This window comes from Homalodisca vitripennis, chromosome 6 (assembly GCF_021130785.1).
Source record: "Homalodisca vitripennis isolate AUS2020 chromosome 6, UT_GWSS_2.1, whole genome shotgun sequence".
Taxonomy (NCBI): Eukaryota; Metazoa; Arthropoda; class Insecta; order Hemiptera; family Cicadellidae; genus Homalodisca; species Homalodisca vitripennis.
The window spans coordinates 117,143,931-117,159,436 of NC_060212.1; the positions used below are offsets into that span (position 1 = coordinate 117,143,931).

At 31.5% G+C, this 15,506-nt stretch overlaps 1 protein-coding gene across 1 annotated transcript in view; it reads right to left on the bottom strand.

The window, feature by feature from the left end:
* Window positions 1-2,314: 2,314 nt before the first annotated feature.
* Window positions 2,315-15,506, bottom strand: part of LOC124364792 (TBC1 domain family member 25) — a 36,712-nt gene continuing 23,520 nt past the window's right edge. The window contains 3 exon segments of the mRNA XM_046820544.1: window positions 2,315-13,691; window positions 14,656-14,724; window positions 14,726-14,894. Of these exon segments, the coding sequence (XP_046676500.1) occupies window positions 12,465-13,691; window positions 14,656-14,724; window positions 14,726-14,894 (1,465 nt within the window). The 3' untranslated portion in view covers window positions 2,315-12,464.

The window sequence follows — 15,506 nt, forward strand, 5'->3', positions numbered from 1 at the left end:
ACAGGTATTTGGTCTTCCGATCATATGTTAGTTTGCTTATTTAAACACATATGTGACAGATACGGCCAAATACAAAATAATTGAATCGGAAAAAGTAAGCGCTCTGTGGTGTAATGGTAGCACATTCACCCGGCAAGTGAGAGATCCGGGTTCGACTCCAGCGGAGCAAGTACTTTTTGCGATTCAATGTTTATTGAAATCGTTAATAAGGTTTTGCCATTTATACAATTTAATGTAGTATATATATATATATATATATATATATATATATATGTATATGTAGGATTGAGAAGCCTATTATGTCCTAGGGAGAAATCCTACCTACTTCATGCAACATTCAAAATAATCGTTAATAAGGTTTTTGCTTTATAGCAGTCTTGTAGTTTTTTCGGATTGTAGTCTGGGAAAGAACGGATTGTTGAGGCATGTTTAGTGTTCATTTCTCTGTTTTTCCGCAAGCCACTGTTAAATTCCATATCACAGTGTCAAGGAAGCCCACCAATGTGAAGTACCTTATGTGACTAATTTCACAGCTTTGTTTATTAAGATTGGTTTTTATAATAATATTTAAATAGTATTTCCAATGCATTAGATGTTTTTAATAGTAGCGCAATTTATAGTAAAATTTAGATATTATCTGTTTATTTGCTATCTGCATTACACTGCTGATAAAGCACTGCATACTCAATCTTCTTATAAATAAAAATTAATCACAAAATGTGTTGCTAAGCACAAATCTTTAGAACGACTGGACCACTTCGGTTAATTCCTTTAGTAAAATGTTCATTGAAATCCATGGAAGGTTTTTATGAAGCAAAATATAAGAAAAGTTACCTTAAATATTTTGAAATTCAGAAAAAATGTAGTTTTTAAATGTTATAATCCAAATTAAACTGGCACTAAACAGCTGTTCAAACCTTCAGTTTTAAGTCGACAAATTGGCTGAAACATCTGTTTACATTTAAATTTTGATGAAATATTAAGTAAACAGTGATTGATCAGTAGAGTAATGCAGATAGTAAATATGAAGTTAATATATAAAATTTAATCCAGATTGCGCCAGTGATGGATTTACATAATCTAATGCTTCAACTATTCATTGTTTCCCTGGCTACAGTCCAAAAAGCAAGACTGGTATAACGCAAAACTTTAATAACTATTATTTTAGAACGTTGCATAACCTTAATAAGAAACCCCCTTATACCGAAAGTACATAGGAAGTAGGTAGGACTTTCCCCTAGGTCGAAATGGGCTTTTCAGTCCTACTTATGTGTGTATGTTCTTCATCAGGACAAGGCAAACTCATCTATGTCAACATGATTTTGACCACAATAGATTTCCGAGAACTAGATAATCGAACGTATATAGTATTTTGATGGAGGCAATATGGCAAGCTTTACGCTAATACACTTTTTGACCGAAGTAAGTTTCCGAGACCTGTGTGATCCGAGATTTGTGTTTTCTTGATCGGTATGACAAGGCAGATTCAGCTGTAACGTTATGCACATAATTAATTAGAACCAGAAATGCTCCTACATGTGCCAAAGGTGATATAATAATTAAGTTAAACTCTGATACTATTTAACATGAACTTTATTAATATCTACCTGATGTATGCCTAATAGGACTCCTATCATATTACACCATAATTAATTGCTTTTACTAAGTAATATAAGGACTTCGGTTCTAAAGATTACATGTGAAGCCGCGGGTAACAGCTAGTATTTTATAAAATTTAAATGTAATAATGTTTTAGACAATTTCTCGAACTTTAGCTGAAAGTGTCAACTGCTGTTTACTTGTAGTCAGTTAAATTTGGACTATGAAACATAAATACTGCAATTTTTTCTGAATTCTAAAGTATTCCAGGTTACTTTTCTAATATTTTTCTACATGTAAACCTTCTTCTAATTTCAATGAATATTTTACAAAAAGAATTAACCAAATTAGTCCATCTATTCTGAAGAGCGTTTAGCAACACATTTTGCTATTCATTTTTATTTATAGATTCAATATTTTCCAATTTTTCTCTGAGCCTTCACAAATATTTTGGTTACGCTAAAATCAATAATTAATTATGTAATTTTTTACAAACTTACAACTTTGGTTATGTTAAAATTAACAATATTTTTGAACAAAAAAAAAACATTTTGGCATCGGTTTTGTAGCTTTTACAATATAGTTGGTAAATAAACTTAATGTGAGCCAACATCAAGTGAAGCTGCAGCATATTTTCATATCTCTGAATTCATATATTATTAAAGATACGCAAATACAGGTTTGTATTGATGGGTAACAAAATGACTTCCAGTGGTAACTGAGTGATAAAAAAACTTTATTCTTTATCGATTTATTTACATAAATAAAATCGATCTTAAATAAATTACGAAACAGGTGCCACCTTAATTTATATTTAAAACAAAGACAATGACCCACAGTACAGCTATTATCACATCAAAACAAAGTAAAACTAGAAAGAAAAATACTAAATGATTAAGATGAATAAGTTGCACTTGAGTTTCAACATCTTCCATTTCTAAAATCTGCTATTGACAATACAGAATAGTGTTCTTAAAATGTATTCAAGGAGGAGGGGAGGAGCTTATTCTCAAAACAACTTAAATAAAAGATTTCTGATAAATACTGTTTATGTATCACTGTTTATTTAATGGTCTAGTTAATTGTGAAACCAAAACATTTTTGAAAGTGATTATGATTAAATTTACACTAGCAACAAGAGCGAATTTAAAGGATTTATTTTGAGAGCACAAGTAATATTAAGGAGATCATACGAGTATGTACTACTCCTTTGCTAAACAGGGTGTCTAGAAGTCATTCCTGAGAAAATTTTTCAATTTGAACCAAATATGGTTCATTTTAGAGAATTTTATTTTGAAAACTCCTAATTTATTTTTAGTTATCCTGAAAACATATCATATGTATTTTACTCAGCCATACTTTATAATTAGATATGATAAAATAATAGATAGTAATTATGTCACAATTCAAATCATATTTGAACATGACCATAATCATGTTTATTATGTTTCTTTTGAACTATTTTAAAATTTATTTAATACCAGCGGTTGGTTGATATCTTAGTTTTAGAAAGAGTGAACATTTTCATTTTTCTGGCTGCATCTCAAAGGGAACACTGCATGTAGGCGTTTCACAAATTCTCAATTTTCTCAGAAACAGAACATTTGCGACACCATGTGTATTGGGCAAAACATTTCTGTATTTACATTCCCTATTAACTCTGAAAAAATCTGCACTTTTATCGGAATCACCATGGACAATGGACATTAAGAAATTAGGGCACTTTAACTTTGTTATCACAAAACATTGATTTTTTTAGATTTCTTACAAAAGACCAACTTTCTAGTTGAAGTGAAAAAAATAAACCGTTGAACAACGTCTTTATATGATCAGTAACGTATTACTGATTAAAATATATAGCCTACTTTAAACAACATCATATACTAGACCATACAGTATTTTCATGGATCTTTGAAAGTAATTCTGCACAAAGCACAAAAACTGCCAGTAAAGTGGGAGTACTACAACTGCCTTTGTTAGGGTCGACTATGGTAATCAATATTCATACAATAAAGATTAATAGGAACAAATTATTACCATTGAAATGTAACCATTACTTTAGAAAGCACATTGTTTACAAAACAATGAATGGTAAGTCATCAATATGATATCAGCAAGCTCATCGCATTGTATTTTCTTCATTGGTCTTTGAAAAATATACAAATTTAATAAATAATATTACTAAGCAAATTAACAACAAACGCAAAATAAATAAAGTTACTAGGTGAATAAACAATAAAGGCAAACCATCATTAACCTAATCATAATGTTTCTAAAAATAAAACCTTATTTTATTAATAATAGTACAAAGCTAAGCCTAAAGCAACCGAGTCCTAGTATCGTCCATACTTGATATACAATGCGTCCTTGCAAAATTATTGCATGCTTTGAGCAATTAAAAAATAGGGTTTCTCTATGACTATAACAGCACAATATTACACTTTAGTTTTATACAGATTTTATCCAATGTTACATGTAATATTAATAGTTACATCTTATCTACATATAACTTTCTATGTGCCCTAAAGCGATATATATCTTTTAAACATTAAGTACTATTATAACAACCTTCATTCAATGTGAGAAATGTTATACACTTCTTAAAATAATACAGTAAAATCAACTTATTTAGTTCATGAAAAACATGATTTGCTTTGGTTCAAATAGAAACTAAAAAAAACAATAATCACTAAAGTCTATAAAGATAACATTTATGGAGTAAATTACACAATTCCATCAGTCAAAACTAGTTTACTTGATGAGTTGTTAAAAAAACAAAAATACTAAAGCACTTTCATGCACATTGTAACATAACTCAACATTGTAACATGTGACCTCAAAAACTAATTCAATAAATAAAAAAAAGTATTTATTTTCTTTATTTACCCAAAATTAAGTAATGTAACATGTTTGATTATTCTTTATTTTAAGTTCACAATTTTGATGATGGACCATTTGAAAAAATTTAAATACGTATATCATAGATAATTGGCAAACGATTCTATGGCAAAATTATGGCATTGATGACATTTTTCACAAAATTTCTTCAATTCTAAAACCTTACCAGTTCCATCAAGTACATAATGTAGAATATTATGGAAATCAATGGAAAATTTCCAAAACAATCAATCCTGTTATGCTGTCATAATGAACTAATAAGAATATATTGTTTTAATGCTGTTCATATTCTTTTACAATCTTTCATGCACAAAAATTTTCTTTTTAACTTCTAGTAAGGCGATTTCTAAGAATTCTATTATGATAACAAGTATAAATTTAAATGTTAAAAAGATAAGTACATCCAAACCTACATTTTATGCCAAAATGCCAGTTTATAGATAAATATATATGTATTAAATAAATATATAAATTCCTGGTTATTGTGAGTTGTGAAATATGATCTCCGATGGCCAGATAAATAATTACAAAGTTTGAAAAGTATGTAATATATGTAAGATTTTAATTGACATTATTCGTTTCACAACTTTTAAGGAAAAATCTAGCGATACTACCACAAAATAATAAATAGAAGTTACAATGATACACGTTTCATCTGTATTAATTTGATGCACAGTTTTTTAATTGATAACTTTTTAATAACTCTAAAAGATTGGTAAAAGAGCTGATGGAATGAACAAGAGACAAATGTTAATATTAAACTTAATTGCATTATTTAAAATGACTAACATTACAAAATCCCAAAACAATACTATCATTTCCTTAGGTAACTAACAACATTTAAAATTAAGAGCTGGATGTACTAGAGGCCATCTTGGTTTTAACCACATAGGACAATGTTAACCCTTTACACAACATGTATTCATTTGGATACATCATCCCGGCTACTATGACTACTATTAGTGATGTGATAAGTAATGAATTAAACCTTCTGCACTTTTATGACCTTATTTTTGTCATAGCATTATGAGGGGTGTCACATTCTAGTTTTTTTTTCAATATTTTGTAGATTATTTAGAGAAAAGCCTAACCCTTTTTTATATTTCACCGTTTAAGTATTAAAATGTATAGACCTTACAAATAAACTAAAAGCATTATGGTGCGTATTAAGTATATATTTAAGATGAGACAACTCCCGTAATACTACGATCAAAAATATGGATGTAAAAGTGCATGATGTTTAAAACTGTTCTTATGGAGAAAACTCAAGGTCATTTACTCTTAGCAACACACATAAATACATGGAAGGACCATCCAGAAGGTAAATTTCATTTTAGTTCTAAAAATACCGCATGAGTCACAATTTTTATTCTATAAATTTAGAAGCATACTCATAAGCAACTTTTCTTTGAAAACATAACAGGATTTCGGACAGTTGACATTGTTATATGTTACAAAATGTACAACACTACATTTCGAGGATTGAGATCTACTCTCTTCCTCGTGTGTAAGATGGCACACAGGAGTCATAAAACACACTACATTACTGTGTTACAGTATAACATGGTCTTGTAGTAGAGACTTAATAAGCTGGACAAAAATACCACTAAATGTGAGAATTAAAGAATACAAAGAAAATACAAAAAAAATAGCAAAGTAAAATTGCTTGTTTGAAAATAATCACATGAAATGGGATGAGGCCAACATAATACACAGCGAGGAGAATATTTTCAAATGCAAACTTATTGAGGCTTCATACATGTAATTAGCAGACCAATTGTTAAGTCCACTTTCAGGTGAGGTCAGGACACTTTGGGTAAAGTACATGTTATGTGTATTAAGGTTTCTTCACCTGAATACGATGGTGGATTTCAATCCTCGAAACTTAGTTTTATAAAATTTTTACATACTAATATAACAATGAAAAATGTCTAAAATGCTATTATTCTTTCAAACCATCCATTGTAAATAACAAAACTTTAAACAAATAAATTTTCTATGTAGTTCTAAGACAAAGAGGTAATTATAAAGTTGAGTTAGATTTTCAATCCCATTGTCATAAATATTTGCAGCCTGCAACTTCAGCCAGAGTTTTGGTTCACATCTGGCACAAAATTTGTGATACCCATTTTTATCACCAAATAAATCAGTAGGTTGATCATGAACTTTTGGGTTTGTTCCACATATTCTAGTTCAATTTTGTCACTAGCTCATTCATCAAGGTTAAGTGGAAGAGAGGGCCCTATCTGTGTTGTTAGCAGATTTCTATAGGTTTGTTTCCGACAAAATGAAACTACAGACTGTACTTCGTAACTAGTGAGATTTTGGATGACAGTGCAAATTTTACATTTCAATAGTACCTAAACCATGCAGAGAAGCAAGAATAACCGCAGTGTCACGGAAGGCATAGACATCAAAATGACAAAGCTCCTGCCATGGCAAAAAACGTAAGTTACTTTCTGGATGATGTTTGCATTTTGCTGCTAAGTTTGGAACATCTGTTTTCAAGCTGTAAATAGCAGCAGCCTGTTAACAATTTTATCAAGAAAGAATTTCATCATATACGCACTGGTTGTGAGCGTACTCATTAAATATGTAGGTCAAATTTGAATATGACCAAATAAAAGTACCCAGTTTTCCAAAGTACTACTTCACAATTCGTGAGCCACTGGAAGATGAAATCTTTTATTTAAAAAGGCCTTACACAAAATACAAATTTATATAAAAAATTGTGTATCTTTATTAGTTGCATTAAATTTTAAAATTGTCCCATCCAATTGAATGTAACAATTTGATTTGATGATGATCTTGAATTGAAAAAAAATTATGCCAACAAGAGAATATATGTAAATACAAAGGCTATCCAGAAAGTTTATTACGTTTCACTCTGTAGTCGCTAGGGACTAATTATTTTGCGGCCATTTTGATATTAGCACGTTCCTCCATTCAGTGGCTATCCAGCCGTGCTAGGGAGAGGTTACTGTCACTCCTTGATGTTTTACAATAGCAGTTTAAAATTTGGAATACAATTGAAAATCACATGAGTTGTGAAGTGCGGTCAGTAATACGGTTTTTGTTGGCTAAGCACAATAAACCAATTGAGATTTATCACCATCTCTGTGAAGTTTATGGAAACGATGTGATTACTGAAGGTGAAGTGCGTCAATGGTACAATTGGTTAAGTTTTAAAATGGCATAACAAACAAAGTGGACGGCCAAGCATTGTAACCAATGAAATTGTCTCTAAGGTCAATGAGAAGATTAAAGAAGACCGGCGATTCACAATAACAGAACGCTCACTTAGATTTCCTAAAATTTCAAGGAGTTTGTTACATGAAATTGTTACACAGAAGTTAGGTTACCATCAATTTTGTGCAAGATACCAACCACACACAGCAAATCGGACTTGAGATGTCCTGGGTGCTTTTAAGTGGGAGGTGTTTCCACATCCGCCTTACAGTCCGGACCTTGCACACAGTGGAGTACAGTCTGTTTCCAGCAATGAAGACCTAGCTTACAACGCAGTGCTTTGATAACAACGTAGAACTGCGGGAGGGCGTGACTACCTGGTTGAAGCCTTAGGCAGCAGAATTTTATATAACACTGGAATTTCAAAACTAGTTCACCCCTATGATAAGTACCTAAATTTGTAAGGTGACTAAGTTGAAAATTAGTATTTTAGTCTCACTTTCAAATGTACATAATACAATTTTTTTCTTGTACTTTGTTTTTTGTTTATATCAAAACGTAATCTACTTTCTGGATAGACCTCTTATGAACAGCCATAGTTGCACCAAATTAAAAATAACAACAATGCACCAAGTCTGAAGTAGCTATAGCTGAATCAGAAAATTTATAAGATAAGTTTGTAATAGCGTATTTACTATGTAAACCTAATATTTATAACAAACATAAAAAATTAACAAAAGCTCTCAATGTGTTTTGTATGGAAAATATATAATCAAACCAGAGACGTTAACAAGGGACTAAGAAATATACTTTTAAAGTGAAACAATCACTTATGACTAGGAAAACAGGCTTTTAAGTCTCAATCAATTTCCCAAACTGAAATGAATTTAGAGAAAACTAATTCATTGAACCAATGCTTTTTACAATCTTAAAATAATTTCTATTTAATGCAGCAAAAAGAGTCAACCGCATCCATACATAACATATTGAATAAAACTGTTGAAGTACATTGTACAACAAATCACTGTATAGTAATATAATAATTCAACTTGGGAGTTACCAAACTTAACACAATGTATGTAACTTATCCTACAATAGTCTTACGCTTTTCAAAGAATTTTACGATACAGTAATAATTAATTAATCTATAAAATTATAAACATATAAAAACCAAACAATGTTTTCTCTTAGTAGTTATTACAGTGTAAGTTTCTGGATTGTGCTCAGATATGAGTTAGTGTACGGCGGTGATATACACTTTGTTGTGCGTGTGCTTCACTTAACAAGGTTATAAAGAATACTGTGAATTTCAAACGAGTGCAATGGTGTTCCTAAGTGCAGCAACTGGCATTGCTTTAGCTATCAAATGTTCATCTTCACACTGCATACTAAATTAAGAAATCAAGGATTTTTTATCCTTACAATCAAAATTAAATTGGCGAGATTTTATAAAACATCACTTCTCCGAATTGGGAATTATGACAGTTTTCTGCCAATATATTTATGACACTTTGCTTTATGTCAAAAGAAACAGCATTGATCTACCCACTCTTGGTACATATCATCAATACAATACTCGTAGTCGAAATGATCTTGCCTTACCCTCTCATAGGTTAAAGCTGTATGCTAAGAGACCTATCATATGCAGGAATAACATCTTATAACTGTCTTCCAAATTCTATAAAAAATAATGTAATTTTAATATTTTTAGGAATAAATTAAAAGAGTAACTGGTAATGAAGCCAATATACTCATGTAATGCATTTGTTTCATAAAAGCCAACTGTAACATTGACTTTCTTGTTATTTGTTTTTGTCTTGTTATTTTTTATTTCCACGCAATTGTTATTTAATTTAATTGTATCGCATGTACTGTATTCTTATGTAAATTTCATAACTTATATAAAACTTATACATGCAAATTACTTATAATTATAATTTATACATGTATATTTTTAACTTTGTACCTGACGCCAATCATGTACTTTTAACGAATAAAGTAAAAAAATCACTATGAATCCTACATAAAAAAGTCCCTCCGTCTCACGAAGCCAAGTATGAAAATTTCTTCCACTTCCTTATCATTAAAGGACTCCATACAAATCGAGGATTAGGTTGAGAGTAAAAGCTCGCTCATTGTTAAGTGTTGAGGACAGTCCTATATTTGTGTTGAATTGTTATTTATGATCTAATTTTCTTTATTCCTTGAGTCCATTACTTGTAGTTGCTTAATTGTACACTTAATTCACTTCCATTAAATAAACAACATCATTACATAAAAGTTAATTTGACTGTATGCAGAGTTGTAGAGCACAGATAAAACTCATAATATGTACCAACAAAATATGACTTGAAAGTGGTAGAAGTTTTGTTACTTTCCAAGAGTTGTTGCTAATGCTACTGTACACAGCACCAATGTTACTGATAGAAAATGCATAAAGTAAGTTACGTTGTAGTGTTTTATTATATTTAATTTGTTGTAAGGATATTGTTACTATGGACTGATGCAGAAATGTGCAATTTGTAGAGTTAGCGCATAGTACACAGGTGTAGCACACAAAATGTGTGTAACACACTTTTAGGCCGAATTTTTTTTTTAGTGGCATTATTAAGAACTGTAAAAACAAAAACAATCTAGACAGAACTTGTTACATATTTTTACAAAAAATATTTATTTCAATAGCAATTTTTCAGTTTAACAAAAATAATTTTTGCTTTGAAAACATAATACTTACTTTTTTACTATATTTTAGTGATTTTTTAAATTGCAGCTTTAGTAGCAGAGATATCTTCAAGTAAATCTGAATTTTATACTTATGTAAACGGTATAACTTGATTTAAATATTGATCAATATTATATACATAAAATAAATTAAAATAAAAATTCCTGTTAAAAACATTTTTACTTTAATATTACTCACAGAAAATTTAACACATTTTCTACATCTTGAAAGTTTATCAATTAATTGTTTGCAATAATAATTTATATTAAAAGTATTTTCTTTTATTTACTTTTATGAGACATTTTTTTCAACCTCTGATCTTATCCCATGACGTGGCAGGTCCACAGTAGGTCGATTGCGCGTCTCTCCACTACAACATTCTCACTGCTCAATTCAATAAGCTCGTTTGCGTTGAACTGTAACCGCATAACATGGCCATCTCTATTGATTTTCCCAACAAATGTGAATTGAGATGTATTATTCGTTTCCCACAAGCAGAAGGGAATAGTGCAGCAGACATCAAACGGAGAATGTGCCGTGGTTACGGAGAAAACATTATAAGTGATGGTGTTGTACGTGAAGCCTGTAAAAAGTTTTAAGATTGCCGAACTAACGTGCAAGATGTAGGAGGTAAGGACACAAGTCTGTCGCTACGGAGAACTTTGTTGAACAAATTGACAAAGTGCTTAGGGAAGACCGTAGATTCACAATAAGAGCTTTGTCTTTGGAAATTCCAGAACTGTCAAGATCTTCTCTTTACTCTGTTGTTACAGATAATTAAGACTACAAAAACATTTGTGCTCGCTGGGTGCCAAAGATGTTGACAGACACCCACAAAGATCACGGAAAGACTTCAGCTTTGAGATTCCTTGAATTTGACATTCGGCCATCTTTAAACTTTTGAAACCATCAATTATGATGTTTTTTCTGTAAACAAGGCACATTCTCTGATGGATTTCTGCTCAACTATTTCTTTCTGCTTGCAGGAAATGAAAAACACTCCTCAATTTACATTTGGCAGGAGAGTCAATAGAAGCGGCCATGTTTTCGTAACTGCAGCTCAGAGCAAACGCTCTACTTAAACTCGGCAGGTACAAATGTTGTAGCAGTGCAATCAACTACTACGCTCACCACTGACCTGTCACTTGTCTGGCCGTCATGACATGAGTTCGGAAAAAAAACGGCCCATGTATATTTCCCAATTTTAATTATACTCAATTGTTAAAATTATTGTTATAAACATATGTAACTTAGATGTGAATACCATTATTATATTTAAGTGATACTTTAATTTTTCCAGAGATTGTACAAACAATAAAAATATGGCTTGAAAACGATGATTGCATACCATTTGATTCATTCAACTGAAACCAGTTATCTTTTATTTCTGTATAGGTATACAAATAAAAGTATTCTAGAATAGATATTAAAAAGGGTGCCTTGGCAATAAGAATAATGGTCTGATAATTAATTGCAGTATAAGATATAGAGCATTTATGTCACAACATGAATTTTCTTCAAATGAACCAATAACTAATTGTTTTAAACTACATGACAAAACATAATTCAAGAATTTAGGATAATTGAATCAAATATATCACATTTTGCATAAAAATTAAATTTCAGTTGCATGTTATATTTTACTTGGAATGGTCTCATAAACTTTACAACAAAAACAAATATAAATAAATACACGGTATCAAAATACTTCTACAAGCAAATAAATAATATATTTACTTTCTAAACTAAATCTACATGTAGACCAGTATTCAAAGTTGATTAAATGTAAAAAAAATCATAGCAAAAAATACTGTTAATAATCAGAAATTATATGTTATTGTCAGCATATAATAATGAATGATCAATAAAAAACTCTGTACAACGATTCAACAAGTGTGCACTAGTTTTATTTACACCTAATTCATAGTGGATCTATGATAAGGGCTACAAAATAATGGAATGAATTCTAGATTCTTACTCTTTGGGATAGACAGTAGTCTAGGCAGTCTTACATGGTGTTTCAAACAAAATAAGCAAAATAGATATGTCCAACTTTTCATACATTCAAATGAGAATGACTTTCACTATGCATTTTCAAATAAGTAGCGTACATTTGCCTAGCCATATTCAGAACTTTGTTAACATCGTGTTTTCTAACCATCTTGTCAAAGTGCATGGCCATTTCGTTATAGTCCATTCCTGTTCGCATGATTAGGTCTCGGTGCTGTCTCAGAACCGTGATACATAAAAACATCAGGAAAGGATTTCCGCCACCGAACTCTTCTGGGGGTGGTAGATTTCCCCCTTTGGGTTTGATGGTGTTACTTATGTCTGTCATATCATCACAGGGCCGAGGCAAGCCGGATATGTTCCCATTCACACTGGTATTAATCTCCTCTAATGTGCCTTTCCTTCTGGCCAGCAAACTCGAGTTCACTTCACTGGACTGGCTGCTGTTGTCTACCGGACTCTCAGTTCTCGGTGAACTAGTAGCTTCACTACTTCCATGCTTCTTCAGCAGCCTGATCGGAGTCACTGACTTCACGGACCCACCGTCGGTCTCGATGATTTCCCCAACAGTCAGATCCATTTCTAGATCTGTCTGTTCGTCGGGTGTGGTCGACGTTCTCAGAGGGTTCTCCCACACAAACACCTCATCCCCCCCTGGTGCCAGTTCCATTTTTAACCTCTCTCCCCCGAACACGTGCCTGTCTAAGCTTTCCAGTTCCAATCTCAATTCTCTCGTCATGGAAGTCGTCATCGGAAAATATTCCGTGGAATCATCTGGAGAACTACCATCGTCTTCACTTTCACGCTTTTTCCCTACGTCGATATTTAGCTTTTTAACATGTCTCACTTCTTTTAAAGTTCCACTCTTGTCAAAATTTAGGAATTCATTTAAATTTTTTACGACCCGTCCAGCTGGTTTTTCAGAGTCCTTATCTTTTTCCAAAGCAGCCTCGTCAAGGCTGTTAAATGGTCTCGGTTTGGACTGTTTGATGTGTTTAGTTCTCAAACTGATCCCCTCGTCTAGACTAAGAGAGGCTCCGGATGTCTGACGGCGCAGGGCACAGATCTTGGTGTACGCGTTCTCTCGAGGGCGAGGACTGGGGGGCGGGGGCGTCCCACAGAACTCCTGCTCGTACAGCATAATCTCCCTTTCTGGAGGGGAGGGGGGCAGTGAGCTCCACATCACTTCCAGCATTCTCAGAGCATCATCAAACGCAAATTCTCGTTTCATTTCAAGCAGCAGCCAGCGGTAGCAAAATAACAAATCGTCAGCCTGTGAAAGAATCTACATTTAAAATTTGAAAAGAAATGACTGAGAAACTCTACACAATATTTTTATTTGGTTAGTTAAACCAAACAATTTTTGTTAAACATTTTTAATTTTAATTGACATTACACTATAATTATTGTATGCAAAAAGGGAAGATTTAAGAACACTGAATTTATCTTGTGTTGTGATAAGAAGATCATCTGATGATGAACCAATTAATGAATATGTTTGAAAATGAATATTGGTGTTTTTAACTATTACAGTTCCTACAGTTATTCAATGTCAGAACAATTCATTACAAATCATACCTCTAGTTGACAGGCAGGTTGCTACCATATCTTTATCAGTAATTCAGGAGTAATTCTTGCAACAACATAATTATATTGCAAATTATTTGTTATCCAGAATTTTGAATAGAAGCTCTGTAAAATTTTAAAAGAATGTATGGTAATTGTATTTTGATATTTATATTGTTTGTTATCCCACTATTAACAATTAAGTTTTTATTAACAAGATATCTTTTAACTCTTAATGGATTTTGAACGCTAACATTCGGTGAAATAGCATTAGTATTACTGCATTAAAAGAAGATCTAAACTACTGCTTAATTAAAACTATTAGTTATTTGAGTTATATAAAACCACTTCCATGACAATTCTAATGCAAATCAGAAATAAACTGACTATGTTGTTACAAACTGCTTCAGGAATTAGGGTTTCTACTTAAATACATATATTATTGTAATATCAGGCTACTTTTTTAGGGTTTCAAATTATTTTTATAATAAAAAAGGAAACATTAATTTTATATTTCTTTTATTACCTCCTATATTCCGTAAAGTATACCACAACCAAATTAACAGTGGATGAGATAAGTTAAAGAATGTATAAAGTGTGAATAATTATGAAAATTAGTTAAAATATAGTCTGAGTTACAATTAAATGTCATTAATCTACAAGTGTCTCACCTGATGGGATTTGAGGTAAGAATAAAAAGCATTATCGTAGTACATAAGCCCTTCTGCCAAATGCTGGAAACCGTTGAGTCATCGTTATGCCATCAAGGAGGAAGTTGGGTGCCAACCGACGCATCAGGGCACAAAAGCAAATGTAGGCTTGAGCTTCATCGTTCATAGTCACCAGCAGCGGAGACGCCAGGTCTGACATGCCCTGACAGTAACTGACTGCTGGGTGATTCAGGGCATACCTGTCAGATTGACATGCCAATAATAACTTATGCTTAAGTAAAAATTACATACACTAACTTGTTTTCTAATTTTAATCTTAAAATTATATTGTAAGAATGCTTCATGAGTACCAAATTCAATTCAATTCTGAAATACTAAACAAAAAACTTATGTTTGACTTTTAATCTGAATAGTTATTATAACATTACAAAAATGTTGTCGTTGATAAAAGCCACAAAAATCAAAAACATGTATTAGTGATTCAGTTTTTTATTTTGTTAAACTCTACAATGGCAAATTGTATGTTACAATCATATCATACAATTATAATTTGAGTGCATTGGTCTTACTTTTAACAAAGAATATAAATAAAGGAATACTGTTTTATAACACAATAGCATAAAAAGAAAAGATATTATAAAAACATCTAGACATAAATTGTTAATATTGAAATGCAAAATATCTGTATTCCTTACAGGTGAATAGTGTCATACAAGACTTTGCTAAATATTAACATTATAATTCTAGAATACAGAATAACACTATTAAACTATATAAAATATAAGAATTTTTACTTTTCTCTAATAGATTAAAATGTGTATATACTTTATTTCATAATAAACAGGTGCAAT